The sequence below is a fragment of the Sminthopsis crassicaudata genome, chromosome 2 (assembly GCF_048593235.1).
Source record: "Sminthopsis crassicaudata isolate SCR6 chromosome 2, ASM4859323v1, whole genome shotgun sequence".
Lineage (NCBI taxonomy): Eukaryota > Metazoa > Chordata > Mammalia > Dasyuromorphia > Dasyuridae > Sminthopsis > Sminthopsis crassicaudata.
Window position 1 is genome coordinate 225,684,689 of NC_133618.1, and position 16,464 is coordinate 225,701,152.

The window sequence follows — 16,464 nt, forward strand, 5'->3', positions numbered from 1 at the left end:
GTTTTTTAAAAAAGAAGCTTTAATAAAAAAAAAAATTTTCTAAGTGTAAAAAAAAAAAAAAAAAATACTTGTCGATTTAAAAGTTACTCACTGGGACATATTCTGGGACTTCTCAATAAACTTTATGACCTAAAAGGAAAGAGAAAAGATTATTGAAGATCTTTAAGACATATATGAGTTAGAGATCCTCTCATGATAGCAGCGTACAAGAAGATTCCTAGGTGGCAAGTACACAATATACTCCAGACATTTCTCCCATTTCATGTCCTCCTCTTCTCATAATAAATCACACACAGATCCAAGTGACTTCGAAAAAAAAAAAATTCTTTCAGGTTTATAAAATAGTTTCTATTATGTTTTCTCATTTGATCCTTGTGATAAACCCATAAGTTAGACACAGGCATTATTACTCTCATTTTATAGGATTCTGAGACTGAAAAGGTAAACTGACTTCTCCACAATCACACAACTGGTACTAAAGGCAGGACATAAAACTAGGTAGGTCTAACACCCAGCCCAGAGCTCTTTTCTCTACACCATGCTCCTAAAGATCAATATTTAAATAAAAATAACATTTATATAGCACTTTAAAGTGTACAAAGTGATTGCATATATTAGCTCATCTGATACTTATAAAACCTTTGTGAGCAAAGGAATATTACTATTTACATTTTACAGATGAAGAAACTGAGGCTGAGAAAGGTTAATAGAATCACACAGCTAATGTGTGGCTAAGGCAATATTTGAATGCAATTCTATTGTGCTACTTTGAGGTAGCAATATGGTAGGGGTTCCAGTAATCAGGATTTAGAGCTGAAAAACCCAATTTTTAAAAAATCTGACTTTGGTGAAGGTATCTGAGGTAGCTATTAACATTCTATGAAGTAAAGAAAGTAAAAATCTCATGATAGAACTATTAATAGATTAGTGATAATAAAATTTTATACTTTATATTAATAAACATTTACCCTTCATCCACAATGTACCCACCAATGTAAGATCAGAATGCAAGTCAAAAACATAACAGAATTAGAACCTTGGACTTAAGACTTTATGGCTATAAATATTATTAAATATGAAATAATAACAATAATTGCTCTGTTTTTTTCACTCTACCATAGTAATCTTTCCTTACAGTTTTATTCAGTTAGGGCGTTCTAACTAAAACAACTTTTGTGATTTCCTACATTTATGTTCAGATTTACCCAGTGGTCAAACTCAAACAAATAAGATTCACAATCTTATTGTACTACAGAAGGGGAGAGACGCCTACCTGATCAAACCTGGTAGCAAAGAGATTAAGGGAGGTCACTATGCCGCCATTGGGTCCAAGTCCATATCTAAATACAAGTTTAGGAATGCAAATGTTTACAACATTTCAACAGAGTTCATATTTAATGTGCCATAGACTAGACAAACACCACTCTGATATTAACGTAACAAAGCAACACTTTGAAAAACTGCAAATTCAATCCCAAATTAACACAGGAGTTTCTAAATTAATTATAATATCTTTTCCAGACCCATCCTTCATTTTTATCCCTTAAAAAATTAGTTATTTCTCACATGTTTGGACTAGCATTTGTCATGAAGTATGAATTATACTACAAAGTCTTTTACATTTATAAACCTAGCCAGAAAAAAAAACAAATAAGAGTTAAAAAAAACACTAATGTACATATGAAAAAGGATACTGTTTCATGACTTCCTTGTACTTCACTGTGTCCCGAATATCTAAAAAAAAAAAAAAAAAAAAAAAAAGTAATAATAATAATAATAATAATAATAATAATAATAAAAGACCCATATTTGGAAGATCTCATTCTTTTAGAATATATTTTAAAGCATTTATACTAATAGTTTCAAAAATATTGAGCAATGAAGTAACTTCTATTTCTTTTTAAATGAAGAATTTCTCTCTAACCATCAGAATGTAGAAACAGAATGGGTAAAGAAACAGTGCTATATGAAGGAAGAATAAAATGGGTAGTTTCAATCTATTAACCCTTATTGACATTATTCCTCCTCTCTCCCAGCAGGTACTAGCAGTCAGACTTCTAAGCTAGCTTAGACAATTTCCTTTTGGACCAGTTTTTCATACTGGGTCTCCTTGGTACAAAGGTATAACTATCAAAGCAGTTTATACAGTAACCTGAAAGTTCACAAGACAGAAGGGAACTTCTAGTTACAGGACAGTGATGTTCCCATGAAGTGGTGGGCTGGAGTAGAATCAGGAAATGTACAGAATGTACAAAATTTTTCTTTCAGGGCCATAATTCAAAGACAAATTATCCAAATGTGAACATGACATTTAGAATTAACTTACAAGTTTCATTCTGTTTCCCTACTTCCCAACTCCTTCTAAGGAATGAATATATCAATTCAATTCAGCAAAAACTTATTAAATGTTTATTTAGCAAAGGAAGACACTCTACTAGTTACTGGGAATACAGAGGTGATTTGTTCTTGAGTAGTTATAATCTAAGGGGATTATCACATATTAGACAATAACACAAGCAAGATAACGAATAAAATGTGGTAAGAAAGGAGATAAAACTTGCAGGTTGACAAAGGGAAGAAGAGCTAGGAAAAAGGCAAGACTTCTTGAAAAACGAACATATTAATAACTGGGTCATGTTGGTCAAAAAGTATTCATTAAGTATATATATGCTAAGAACTGTGCTAAGCTCTAAGAATACAAAAAGAGACAAAAGACACCCTGTTCTCAAGGAGCTTACAATGTAATAGGGGAAAATCAAGAAAGCAACAGATAAGCAATACAACTCCTCTCACAGTATGAGCTACATCCCACACAAGGCTGAGAGGAACCTCAAAACTCATCTCCTCTTGAATTCCTGAACAGGAATCTCCTCTTCAAAATCCCTAATGAGTGAGTAGTCACAAAGCCTCCATCTGCAAACCTACAAGGTACCCAAACAGCCAATCCCATTTCTGGATAAACTCTGATTATTATATCATTTTTTCTTAAGGGAGAAGGGACCAAGTTCAATCTCTTCATTTTATAAAGAAACTGTGTCACAGGGAGATTACATGACTTGCCCATGGTGATATGGCTAGAAAGAACTAGAATTCAGAATTTTCTGACTTAGGTTTAATGCCTTACCTACATAACCACGATATATTTGGGGTGTTAGATGGAAAGGCATTTATAAACTTTAACACAATGGAATCTTCATTTTAAGTGTCTAGGTCAACCATGTTCATTTCTTCACTCATTCAAACCTCTACACCAGGCCCTCAGCTTTCCTCACAATTCCTCAGTTTCTTTCCACATATGTTGTCTTTCCACATTAAAATGTTAGCTCTTTGAGGGCAGGGATTGTCATCCCCAGCACTTAGCACAGTGCCTGGCACTTAATAACAGCACTTACATATAATATAATATTATAGAATAGCATACATAATATAATAAAGACAACATTTAATAAATATATACTCATTTGAGCTGAATTATGTTAAGTAAAAATTTATTTTTCTGAAACTTTATGTTACTGACTTCTAAGGTCTAATATTTTTTCCATGTGATATAGTTTTCCCCCTACATCTTCTTCTCTAAGCTAAACATCTCCCCTTCCTCTACATGACCCTATAGCAAGATCTCAAAAGACCCATCGAATCCACTTTGCCCTTCTCTGCATATACTCCAGTCTATCAATGATCTTCTCAAAAGGTGAAACTCAGAGTTCCCTACAATATTCCAGATGTAGTCTATGGCATTCTAAGCAGAATAAACACAAATTATGAAGGAGTCTTTCAGTAAGCATTTATGACAGGAATACTTAAAAAAAATAACCTTAAGTCATGATCCAGCTTAAAAAGTTGGAAAGTTTTTCTGATATAAAATGCCTATCAATTTGTACAATTAAATATATTTTCAAGTAATTATGACACCATTTTCACTTGGCCCATATTTCATGAGGAAATCTTTCTCTCCCCCCCCCCCCAGGCTGGGGTTAAGTGACTTGCCCAGGGTCACACAGCTAGGAATTGTTAAGTGTCTGAGATCAAATTTGAACTCGGGTCCTCCTGAATTCAGGGCTGGTGCTCTATCCACTGCGCCACCTAGCTGCCCCTCAGGAGGAAGTCTTTATAGAAATAGCAAACTTAAGGCAGCTAGTTGGCACTGTGGAAAGAGCCTGGAATGCTCTTTTAAATCTAGTAAAAGACACTTGGTACTTACTAGCTGCATGACTCTGGGCAAATCCCTTAATCCTGACTGGACTCGGGCAAAATTTAAGAAAAGAAACAGACTAATTTTACTAGTCTGCCTCTGGAAATTAAAAGCTGTTATGACATAGCATAGATGCCAAGGAATAAACTGACAGGGGTTCCACAACAAATGAAGAATACAGAACAACCCAAGTTCTATTGCCATCCAGAGAATATGCTGGTTATGTATCCCTAGCACAGGAAAAGAACGGAGAAAAGAATTGAACCTGTGATTTCACTGTTACAGAGAACTCCCAGATGAGGAAATTCCCTGTATGAATGAAGGTTGGCATCTCTGCCACTACAATGGACCTTCCTACATCACTGAATTCAGATCTTCCCAGCCAAGGTTAGCTTTCTGTCAGTTATTCCACTTTGCCTCTCCCCTAGCAAATCATTCACTTAACAAATGTTTGAATAAATTTCAGATACAGAGAATGAAACAACTTTTCAGTCCAAATCTTCAACACTGTTGCAAACTAAAATTAAGAACTTAAAGACTCTCCTTCAATTTATAGGTAATTTATGACCAAAGACAACATGATATGGAGTTACCCAGAAAGGTCAGAAGTATAGTAAAATCATGGCTTGGGAATCAGAAAGCCCTAAAATACAACAAATCTAAATGACACTAAGAGTTAATAACCTAGGGTCACAAATATAAACAGGAAGAGTAAGTCATCCTCTAGAAAAACAATGAAGTTCTTTAAATGGGAACAATTACACTGTACAAAATGACCGAGTGCTATGGTGGAGCAGATTCCTAATTCCTGGCGGCTTTCATGATCGGCCATCGTTCCGCGGTAAAGTTGGCCCTCATGATTTCCATATAGACTAAGTGGCTGATTTAGTTGTCAGATGTTTGTAGGATTAGACCAATCAATAATCAAGAAGCATTTCCACACATAGCCCTCAAGATGCTCCAGGTTTCTTCCAAGCCTAACAACTTGAGCATCTTACAACATTTATTGTGGAGTTAAATGTCTTCGCTGGTTTCAAATGTATCCTATACATAAGTTTGTTTGTACACTTTCCCTCATATAGTCTCCCCTTTTAGATGGTGAGTTTTGATCTTTTTTTGACGTCTTTTACCTTTTTCTCTTGCATCCCTAGTGCCTAGTCCAGTGCCCGCCACATAGCAGACACTAAATAAATGCTTATTAACTGACTAACTATTGGAGAGCGGACCCCTTGTCCTCAATTCCCCAAATCTTGACAATTAGCGTCATGACACAGCCAGTCTAAGAGTGGGAGGGAGCGACTGCGCGAGGCTGGGACACTGACAGGACTCACAGGCGTCCAGTGCCCGACCTGCAAGTTTTTTAGGGCTCTGAAGGCAGCGGAGCTCCTCGACGTGTCAGACCCACCCTCGCACTGACTCACCAATATTGGCGGGGAAGGGGACCTCGTGCACCGCAGGATCCAGGTTGATCACATAAGGCGGCGAACCCAGGCCGTGAAGGTATCCTGTGAGCCTCTGCGGGTGAGAACGGCGGGAAACAAGACGAAGGTTAAAGTAATCCCCCCACAAACCATCATCCTGATCCGGGCCAGCTACAACCGGGCCCCTCCAGCAAATGTCTCTCCCCACCTTTCGCTACCGTGCCCCACCTGTACGAAAGTCGTCTTCCCGGACCCCGCCATCCCAAGCACCAGGAGACACACTGAAGACTGAGGCCCGGGCTGGAGTTGGAGTCGGGGCCGGGGGCCTTCCTTTGCCTCCGGAGTCTCAGTTCCCAAAGAAGAATCCATCTTCCTACAGAGTAAGGCAACGCCTGCGCAGAGCGACGCCGGAAATGACTTCAAGGAAACTGAGCCGAGCTCGGAAAGAGAATTGGCGGAGTAGGATGTCGTAAAGTTTTAGAGCGGGGTCTAAAGGCGGGGCCAAAAGGCGGGGCCAAGGACGGGGCCTGCGCCGGGATTTGCGAATGGATGAAACCGAAGACCGGGCCTAAACTGGGATTTGAGAATAGGATGAAATTGAAGGCCGGGCCAAAGGCGGGGCCTGCGCTGGGATTTGAGAGTGAAAAGACATCGAAGGAGGAACCAAAGGAGGGGCCTGCGGGGGGATTTGAGAGTGAAAAGACATCGAAGGAGGAACCAAAGGCGCGGCCTAAACTGGGATTTGAGAAGAGGATGAAATCGAAGGCCGGGCCAAAGGCGGGGCCTGCGCTGGGATTTGACAGTGAAAAGACATCGAAGGAAGAACCAAAGGCGCGGCCTAAACTGGGATTTGAGAGGAGGATGAAATCGAAGGCCGGGCCAAAGGCGGGGCCTGCGCTGGGATTTGAGAGTGAAAAGACATCGAAGGAGGAATCAAAGGCGCGGCCTAAACTGGGATTTGAGAGGAGGATGAAATCGAAGGCCGGGCCAAAGGCGGGGCCTGCGCTGGGATTTGAGAGTGAAAAGACATCGAAGGAGGAACCAAAGGAGGGGCCTGCGGGGGGATTTGAGAGTGAAAAGACATCGAAGGAGGAACCAAAAGCGGGGCCTGCGGGAGGACTTGAGAGTGAAATGACATCGAAGGAGGAACCAAAGGCGGGGCCTGCGGGGGAACTTGAGAGTGAAATGACATCGAAGGAGGAACCAAAGGCGGGGCCTGCGGTGGGATTTGAGAGTGAAATGACATCGAAGGACGAACCAAAGGCGGGGCCTGCGGGGGAACTTGAGAGTGAAATGACATCGAAGGAGGAACCAAAGGCGGGGCCTGCGGTGGGATTTGAGAGTGAAATGACATCGAAGGAGGAACCAAAGGCGGGGCCTGCGGGGGGATTTGAGAGTGAAATAACTTCGAAGGAGGAACCAAAGGCGCGGCCTAAACTGGGATTTAAGAGTAGGATGACATCAAAGGCAGAGCCAAAGGAGAAGCCAAAAACGGGGCCTGCGCTGGGATTTGAAAGTAGAATTAAATCGAAGGCGCGGCCTAAACTGGGATTTGAGAGGAGGATGAAATCGAAGGCGGGGCCAAAGGAGGGGCCTGCGCTGGGACTTGAGAGTACAGCAGAAGGGAAGACGGAGCCTGATATTCCAGGTTCCATCCCCAGTCCCACAACTAACTTTGAAGAGGTTCTGAAGGTCGAATGGGCCCAGGATATTCCTGAGCAGGAGCAAAAAGAGAGGACAGAGAGGGAGGAGGAAGGGACTCCGAGCTACGAAAATGCCAAAACCCGGGACTCGACCCCGTTGAGGAAAGATTTGGAATCAAACAGGAGTTTTAAGTTCTCTAGGGAAGACTTTGGGCAGGAAGAGAAGAGTGGTTTGCTGAGTGCCGAGAAAGTGACTTGCACACACGAGAAAGAATTGAGCAATGGCGATTATTGTGTCTTCTGTACAGTGCCGAAGACTCCAGGCGAGACCAAGCGTACTCCGCGCTCATGGGACATTCAAAATTGGGTGAGGTTCGGGGGTCCTCCTGTAGGGTTGTACATTGACACTTGTTGGGTGCCCAGAAACGTCGACAGGGAGGAATTGAAGAAACTCCATCATCCGCGTGGATTTCCTTCCCTGGCCTCCAGCCCCGCCCCCCCTTTACAAAATATCCAGCACTTTTGGGATCAACATCTGGGTGTTAGTAAGAGGTGAGCTCAAAAAAGGGTAGGAGGGGGCACAAAAGGAAACCCTCCCCAAAGCAGAGACCAAGGGCTGATTGGGAAAGGCCTTGGACTAGCGGGAAGAGGGTAAATAACTATGAAAGAAGACTCTCCCAACTTTCACTGTGTTTTTTGTCAATCTGATAGAACATCTGCCTTAGGTAAGTAATTGGAAAGGGACCTCAGAGTCTCTAATGCAACCCACACTTAAAGACAAAAATCTCCTCTATAACAATAATCTTTGTTAGAGGACTTCCAGAGAGAGGAAATCCTCCAGTCAAGCAACAAGCATTCATCAAGCACCTAACATCACCATACCAAGAATTGTGCTAGGAGCTGGGAACAGAAGTGCAAATAACCTTTCAAAGAGCTCATATTCTAATAGGAGAGACAGGTACATATATAAGTCCATGCTTTAAAAATAGCTCTGTTAGTAAATTGGTTTTTTATCACATTAAATCTGCCTTTCTGCAACTTCCCCTCTATGCTCTTGATTCTTTGCTGAATAAATCTAATCTTTTTAATCTGCTCTCAAATGGAAAGCTATCAAGTATCCCCCATCAAAAACTCTTTGCTTCTCCAGATTATATCTCTTTGGTTCCTTCAATTGATTCTCACGTGGCACAGACAGCTCTAACTTTTCTCTTATTTTTTTGTCGTCCTGTCCATCCCAATAAGTGATCCTTTCCCTTTTTTTGATCCTTTTGTCCTAAATACGATTTTAAATTTCTTTTTTGTTCTTAATATCCTTTGTCAGTCTCAGTATATCCTGAGTTTTATCTTTACTGACTCTATTCTTTTAGTGTGTAGTATATATATATATATATATATATATATATATATATGTGTGTGTGTGTGTGTGTGTGTGTGTGTATATATATATATATATATATATGTATATGTATATATGTAGCTATACTGAGAGACCAAAAACTATGATAGATATCACCAAGCTGTTAAGAGTAGATTAGTTGACAATATTGTCACCCAAGGACCAGTCTTGAGGTTGGTAATGATAAATTTTTGGCCATAAGCAACTCATAAAACAATTTACTATAAAGGCACATCAGGAGTAGCCATCTGTGTCAATAAAAGTAGAGCATACAATGAAACTATATAAGTTTTGAATATAGCAGCTTACATTGTCCTCTACATTTTTGAGAGTTGCTCAGGAGAGGAGAAAAGTTTATAAGGTTGGGGGCTTGTGGAAATGAAAGACTGACTTATGAAAGATGATGCATGACATCAAGGTAATAATAACTTACAAATAATAATGAAAATGTAATGGACAATATGTTTCTGGCTGCTTTTCCCTTAGGTTTTTTCAGGATTCCAGAATGAGATGGCAGAGTCTGAATCGTAATATTGCCTTACTGATGGGTAGCAAAAAGCTGCAACAATTGTTAAAGGCACAGGAGGAGTTGGAGAAAAAAGTTCAGCATGAAATGGAGATAAAAACAAAGGTCGAGCAGGAAATGATAGAGCTGAATGAAGAACTGACGAAAACACGAACCCGGAGGAAGCAGCTCATAGATGATCACTACCACATGCTAGATGAAATCCAACCATTCTTGGGTAGTAACCCTATCCTGATGGGATATGTACCAGATCCAAGCAAGAAAAAACAGATAGCACCAATTATGGTATGGGATCAACAGTCACAGCAATTAGAGCAAATGCAGTGGCAACAGCAGAAGCTGGTCTCAAGTTATGAGTCCCATATATCAATGCTCAAGAAAGAGTTACTGCAACATGAAGAGATCCAAGCCCAACTGAAACAGAAGATTCAAGCATTAAATGGTAAGAGGGTAGTACAGGTTAAGCAGGAGAAGCATATCAAGTCACTGCAGATGGAAATACCAAGAGTCCAGAAGGAGAAAGAAGCATGCCTTTATAGGGCACAAAGCGATCTTGTTAAAGAGTGGAGAGCACTGAAGCATCAGCTGTCTGAAGTAAAATTGCTACTGGGAAAAAGTATGAAAGGAAAGTACAACCATGGCCTGGAGCATGCAGCAGATAAATCTATCCATAATTTCACCTGGCAACTGCAACATGAGAATGAACAATTGCATAAGGAATTAATGCACCTCTTTCAAAAAACTCAGCAGCTAGAGGACCAGCGGGCAAGGCTTCGAAAGCAAAAACAGCAACTGCAACTAGAGCAGTGTTGCTTGGAAAGCATAAAACGAGGAAGACAGAAAAAACTATTAAGAACCAAAATAGCAGATTATCAATCAGATTGTAAAAAGAGGGATGAAACACAATAGTAGAAAAATCCATATTTAAAGCTCCCCTTTTTGGTAAAGTCTGTTAGAAGTGGTAACAGCTTGCTGAAATTATTAGAAGCAGGAGAGTTAAAGTCACTTAGCACTTCCTCTGTAGCACTGTTTAATATTGATAATTTAATATTTAATATTGTTATCTATATACTTCCCCTGACTCACTTGATCCTCTGATGACAAAATAGAACATTACTAAAATCTTCCAGCATCTCAACACTGATGTGACAACCGGGCTTCTTTGGCTGATTATTGGACACTACCAATAGTGGATGACGAGAAGAATAAATCAAGTTAGAGGGGTGCAGGTTTTCTTTTGGCCTCAGGGTTATCTTTTCTTCAAAGGATTAACTTTTCTTTTTGATGGCAGCTATTTATTTACAATGCTAGCATAGGCATTCCAAAATCTCATGTTAACATATATAAGTAGGTCACCCATGTGTTCTTTCAAATTCATGTTGCCCTGGTCTTACACCCATTTGTTCGACCTTTTCCAACATAAACAGAGGAAGTACTATTGCTATAATGCAGTTAGCAAATCTGAGATTTTAGAATGTTAAATTTGTATGCCAAAGACCTAATTGCCTTTTTGCTTTTAATTTGTCTTGGTATTTCAATGAAGCATGTGAAGAACCTTTGTAAATGTGTCAAGAGGGCCTAATGAAGAACAACAAAGTAACCTAATAGAATTCCCTATTTCTTGTTAGCATTGTTTTGATTTGATAAAGGCATATAGCTTTTTGTTTAGCTTCAAATTTAATTTAATGGCAAAAGATGAAAATATATGTAAGGATTAGTCTTCTTAACAGTTTTATACTGAAGGAAATAATTACCATCATTATAGTCAATAGGATGATTAAAGATACCTATTTTTATAGGGACATTTGAAAGAAAAAGCTCTTTTAGTTTAGATTTCAAGACAACTTTTGAAAAAGCACCATCCAAATCATCTGACTCTCCTACCCTTCTGAATTCCAAGTTTATTAAACAATTAATTTTAGCCTAATTTAAGGGTAAAGCATATTTTCATGTCATATGTACCTTCATAACATATTGAGGATGTCCTCTAGATCTAAAGTTTTACAATTCATTCCCATTTTTTAGGACTAGGAGCATAGTTTTACTATTTCAGATTACTGAGATTTTATAGTAATCTTTGCTCATAACATTTTCAGTTAAATGTAGAATATTCTTGATAGGGCTTGTTCAGGATCAGAACCTTCAATTCTAACATTATTCAAGAGAAAATGAAATCCTTTTTATATGATTTTCAGCAAATCATTGCCAAGATATATATAGCAAAAGCCTAATCCTATATATGTGCAATTTTCATTGAATAAATTGTTCGTTTGTTTTCTGAATTTTGGGGATCTTTGTGAATAAGTAGAATCTAGTATAAAATAAGGATCAAGAAATTAAAAGATTTCTTCACTATGCCATCAACACTTATTACCAGAAAATTTTTGTTAGAATGCTAGCACATTTGTGGATCAAGAATAGCATTCAAATGCTGTGTAGCCCCAGGCAAGTCACATAATCTCTCAGTATTTAGTCAACTATCTAAGACTTTAAATTGTAGAGAGTATCATTCAGCATTGGTTCAGAAAGTTTTCTCTCCAGAAAGTTCTCTATTCCTGAAAAGGCATTTCCCCCTTGATTACTGCATAAAAACCAATGAGCTACAATTCACTCATTGACCTGATTTTACTTACTGACAGCCCAATCTAGAGTGCTTTCCAACACATTGCAGTGCCTCTTGCTTATTACTACCCAGTGGTTGGTTCATTCTCTTCATAATTTTCTTTATATAGAAACCACAATTTACTAAAGAACTTTTGTGGCATGTAGTCAGCTTGCCCACATACTTCCAGACGCCTTTTCCCCTTCTTGTGATTTCTACCTGCAACCTAAGATGAAGTCATCATGCTTTTAAAGAGCAATCTTAAAAATAAAATTATAATGTGTTTTTTGGTGCACACTAGTTGTTACAGATAGGAAGACCTGTCCCCATACCTTTTTTCCTAGTTGATAGCATTCTTTGTGTGTATGCACTTATTTAAACCCATAAACATGCATGATCTACAAGTTCAAAGCAAGAATTGCAATTGGGGAAAGCACAGAGCTGTAGGAGGAGGCTGCAAGAATCACAGAGAGGTAGTTGAGAGAATTTACACAGTTGACTTCTCTTAATGGCTTGTGCAGTTGTCAGTTTTTGTTAGTCATTTCAGTTGTGTCCAACTTTGTGACCCACTTGGGTTTTCTTAGCAAAGATACTGTCACTTTCTTCAACTCATTTTACAGATGAGGAAATTGAGGTAAACAGGGTTAAATGACTCCCCAGGGTCATACATTCAGGAAGATCTGCCTTATTTTAAGCCTGGCAATCTAAAAACGGCACTATCTAAAATTGAGACAGATGAAAAACAGCCTAGCCAAGGAAGGAACTGGACACAGGAGATAAAACATTCAAATCTAAAGAAACTTGACCAAGTCAAGGGGAAGGAACCATCTTCCCTCTTGCTATTTTGGTAATTCTGTAGTTCTATTAAAGCAGGGGATATTTCAATTCTGCTAGCCAGATTGTGTATTGTTTGGATATTATTCTGATCATCATAGACTAAAGAAATCTCATGGTGAAGTCTCCTTTCACCATTAAGAAAAAAAACTTTGCTGCCTTTTTTTCTAACCTTAAGTCCTTTTCATCTCAAAGAGGCAGCAGTCTTTGAGGAAAAGATCACTGAGCTAAAAGTTGGATATGGTGATGTTTTGAATCTCTAAAAGGAGAAATAGGGACAGGTATCATTATTATTGTAGTATAGGAACTAAAGACTCACTTAGACCACAATAGAGCCCAGGTTCGAAGTTGATTGGGAACATTGTCAAGTACTCTTCTTCCTTTCCCTTTAAATCAGTAATTTTAAACTTTTTTTTGGTATGTTATGCATCTTTGTGGTATTTCAGTGAAACCTAGGGACCCCTCAGAATGTTTTTAAATGCATACAACAAAATATGTATTACAAAAGAAATCATTATATTGAATTATAAAGTTTGAGTAGGTCCAGGTGCCTCAATAAACAAACAGGTGATCCACAGGGTAGGTTATTCACTTTGGCTCACAGAAAGTAGACTTTGTTTCTTCTATTTGTCTGAACAATCAAAGAGCACTATAGAGGCATCCCATACTCCTTCCAGTGTTTGATAAAGTACTTGAAGCTCATCTTGTAAAAATTGAAAATGGAAGGGGAAATGAATGGGAGGCTTGTATTCACAAGCTGGCTAAAGAGCAGAGAAAATACTTGGAATATGGAAAGTACAAATGTTTGATCTTGCCGTTTCAGGAGGGTTTAGGCACCACAAGTGCCAGTTTCTATAGAAATTTAGATACCTCTAAACATCAATCATAAAATTAATACAGGGATTCAGTCACCACTCCCGTACTCAACCAATTTTTTTCTCTTCCACTGTCATACCAATGGCTATGGATAACCAACATAGCAGAATAGTTACTTGGCCTGAGCAAGATGACACTGATAACCAGATTATCTCCTTAAAATACTGGAGTTACACTCTCCTCTCCATTGTTGCATCATTAAGATACATACATAGGTTCTAGGCAAGGAGAATAGATTGTGAAGGAGAATATGAAAGAATCTGAGGACTTATGTCTTGGTGGTCGTCAAAATAATTGTCAAATGGATGGGCAACTTAGCTCACCTCATCTTGGATTTTTTCATAGGCCTGTTAATTTCCATCCAATAAGTATAGAAAATACTTCTACTTTAAAAATACTATGTAGATATTTTTCTTCAGATAACCTCTATGAAGCTAAGACATGAATCACTTATGTGAGAGATTAAGGAATTAACTTAGGAAAATAAACTAAGCTCTAAAGTAATTATTTTGACTTTGATGACTACTTCCTGTTCCCTTGCATAGACTAAATTCTTTCTTACCTTCTGATAGGGAGAGATACATTCAAAATGACAACTGTCTGCTTTAAAGTTAATAGTTTAAATTATTTTCAATACCATGGCTCAAGGAAAGGTAAAGACAAAGTGTCCCCACAATGTTCAAAGTAGGATTGTAGAATCTTTTAACTTTTATTTCAGATTATCATTAACCATTTCAATCAGCATGCTGATAGTCTATTTCAGAGTCTGTATCATTAAACATTTTGATCAGCATGCTGATGGTCTTAAGTTATATTCTGGCTGAGTAGCAAACAACAAACAGGAATCAAAGAACAGCAAGAGACATCAGTCTAGTAAAGGGACATTTATTTCCTTCAATGTTACCACCTACATCCCAAATTGTAACTTTATAGGATGTATATATCATTCTCCCATCGCCCCTCTTAGTCTCTATTCACTGTATAGCCTGGATTTCAGGACATAGTCGTGCAACAAAGAATAGAGTAATATAGGAGTTTCTTTTTCTGCTGCTCCTGGCAGTAAAAAAGCCAGGTATTACTATCCACTTATAAGAAACAAGACTTCTTGTGAGGTGCTATTTTGAGGTGAGATGAACCAATAGAGCTTCACATCATCTCTCCAAACTCCTGTTTTGTCTTTTTTTTTTTTTTTTTTTTTTTGGGAGAACAACATTCTGGAAGAATTAGTCTTCCAGAATCTGAAAGTGATCCTTGCCACTTGCCACTATTTGCAACATGTGTCAGGACAGGGATCAGGTTCTTCATGTACTAGCACATGAGACAAATGGGAACAAGGTTATGGGATCTGCATTTTGGAGTAAGAAGGTGGCGAGACCAAGAATAAAGAGAAGCTGATACATCTGAAACCGTAAAGAAAGTCTGTCTCAGAAATAAACATCCTAATAGGGATAGCCGGGTATGCAAGAGGATAAGGATGAGAAAGTCTTTTATTTTTTATTTTTCCAGCTCTGACTAAGTGCTTATTTACATCCTGAAGTCTCAGGATGCTAGACAAAAGGGCCTCCCCAAGAGAAGGCCCTCTCATTGTTACCACTCTGCAAGAGGGCAATAATCCAAGGAGAATTCAGAGAAGAGGCAGCACAATGACTGGAGGGAGAGGTAAGGGCTTAGACTGTGGAAAATGGCTACTAAAGTTCATTGTGGCTAAACAGAAGCCCAAGGAAAGGGAATGTGCATTTAAACTGCTGACATACATGGCATCACTAGGACAGCATGACACCAAGTTTACCTAGTGAGATACCGCTTAACAAATCTAAGGAAGTGTAGAACAAGTTTTTAAGAGCTGATCTCAGTGACAGATATTATCCCACACACTAGGAAAGCTCAGGCTGGACAGTAATGCTTGCTTTGCCCTATGCATTTTACAGCTATTTCTGTATTTCTCTTGAGCCTATTCTTTCATGACTATGAAGAAGCATTTCCCAATAATACCCAAAGTGCAAGACCAGTCTTCTGACTCACTCCGAGTCCATATTCAACTGGGATACCTACATCTAACCACACCCCGAGGTCATGCTGCCACAAGGGGCAACTGGACGAGCAGAAAGAAATGCCTGACAGATCTTGACCCCAAACAGAGGCGTCTAGACTAGTTATATATGAAGCATAACATCATAAACTGTATGTGGTGAAGAGATGTTGGATTGTTTTACAGATTAGATGGTGGGGTTTAGTAGCAGGTAAAGGAACTGGGGAAGGAAAGACAAGTAAAAATTTTCCTGATCCCAAACCCCAAACCTCAACAATTAATATTCTAACTAGGACCACTTCACTTCAAGGAGGAAACCTCCAACAACCAGGAGTTTCCCACTCTTGTGGAGGGAAAGAAGATGACACCTGCATGGTATAGATGATAGTGGAACTTAAGGCTGCAAAAGATTAGGAGAAATGGCCTTCTGGACAGAGGGAGTCCAGAAATCCAAAGAGGAAGAGGATGAGTAGGAATGACTGAGAAAATTACTAACAAGGAAGGGGTTGAGAGGACTCCCCAGTTCCAGGGCCCCTAGGCCAACAGGGTCTCATCCCTTCACACAGAGACACTCTCTCATTGGCCTGTTATTTCCTTCCACGTTTATGGCTGGTTTTTGAGAGCTTCACTGTCTGGAAACACACTGGCACGGGCACTTGCTCTGGCTCTAGCTCTTCTCCTTCAGCATTCTCGCAAGAGGCTGAACCCGCCAGACCCTTCCCTCCCCGTCGCCCTGACTCTTTCTTCTTTGGCGCAGCCTCGGATGCCCGCTGTTTTCTACCAGCCCTCGGAGACATCCTCTTCTTGTGCTGTTGCTGCCATCGCCTTTGCTCCTCCTGCTGATGCTGCATCTTCATCAGCTTCTCAAAGCTTTTGGTGGTCGTGGTATTTACCATGAACCAATCCTGGGGGTTCAGAAAAAAAAAGGTCATTAGTTCAAGACAA

At 39.3% G+C, this 16,464-nt stretch overlaps 3 protein-coding genes across 17 annotated transcripts in view; 1 reads left to right on the forward strand and 2 right to left on the reverse strand.

Moving 5' to 3' along the window:
• GPN1 (GPN-loop GTPase 1) overlaps window positions 1-6,046 on the reverse strand; it is a 29,276-nt gene extending 23,230 nt beyond the window's left edge. Inside the window, exons 1-5 of one of the 2 annotated variants that reach the window (XR_012486196.1) lie at window positions 5,842-6,046; window positions 5,614-5,707; window positions 1,695-1,734; window positions 1,274-1,340; window positions 92-129 (exon numbers count right to left, since the gene is read on the reverse strand). Coding sequence is in view for 1 of the 2 variants with exons in the window: in XM_074288337.1 (XP_074144438.1) it covers window positions 92-129; window positions 1,274-1,340; window positions 1,695-1,734; window positions 5,614-5,707; window positions 5,842-5,982 (380 nt within the window). In the remaining variant the exon portion in view is untranslated. The remainder of the gene's footprint in view (window positions 1-91; window positions 130-1,273; window positions 1,341-1,694; window positions 1,735-5,613; window positions 5,708-5,841) is intronic. The other variant, XM_074288337.1, reaches the window with a different exon arrangement.
• CCDC121 (coiled-coil domain containing 121) lies at window positions 6,029-11,460 on the forward strand. 2 transcript variants are annotated; one of them, XM_074288313.1, is made up of 2 exons: window positions 6,029-7,808; window positions 9,139-11,460. In XM_074288313.1, exons 1-2 carry the CDS (start codon window positions 6,163-6,165, stop codon window positions 10,085-10,087), a joined length of 2,595 nt encoding a protein of 864 aa, XP_074144414.1. In that variant the 5' UTR covers window positions 6,029-6,162; the 3' UTR covers window positions 10,088-11,460. The 2 variants fall into 2 exon arrangements, with proteins under 2 accessions (XP_074144414.1, XP_074144415.1); XM_074288314.1 differs by having other exon boundaries at window positions 6,150-7,623; window positions 9,139-9,241.
• A 2,899-nt stretch (window positions 11,461-14,359) lies between these two features.
• Window positions 14,360-16,464, reverse strand: part of ZNF512 (zinc finger protein 512) — a 143,132-nt gene continuing 141,027 nt past the window's right edge. For all 13 annotated transcript variants that reach the window (XM_074288326.1, XM_074288320.1, XM_074288316.1 and 10 more), the window contains one exon: window positions 14,360-16,424. In XM_074288326.1, the coding sequence (XP_074144427.1) occupies window positions 16,107-16,424 (318 nt within the window). In that variant the 3' untranslated portion in view covers window positions 14,360-16,106. The remainder of the gene's footprint in view (window positions 16,425-16,464) is intronic.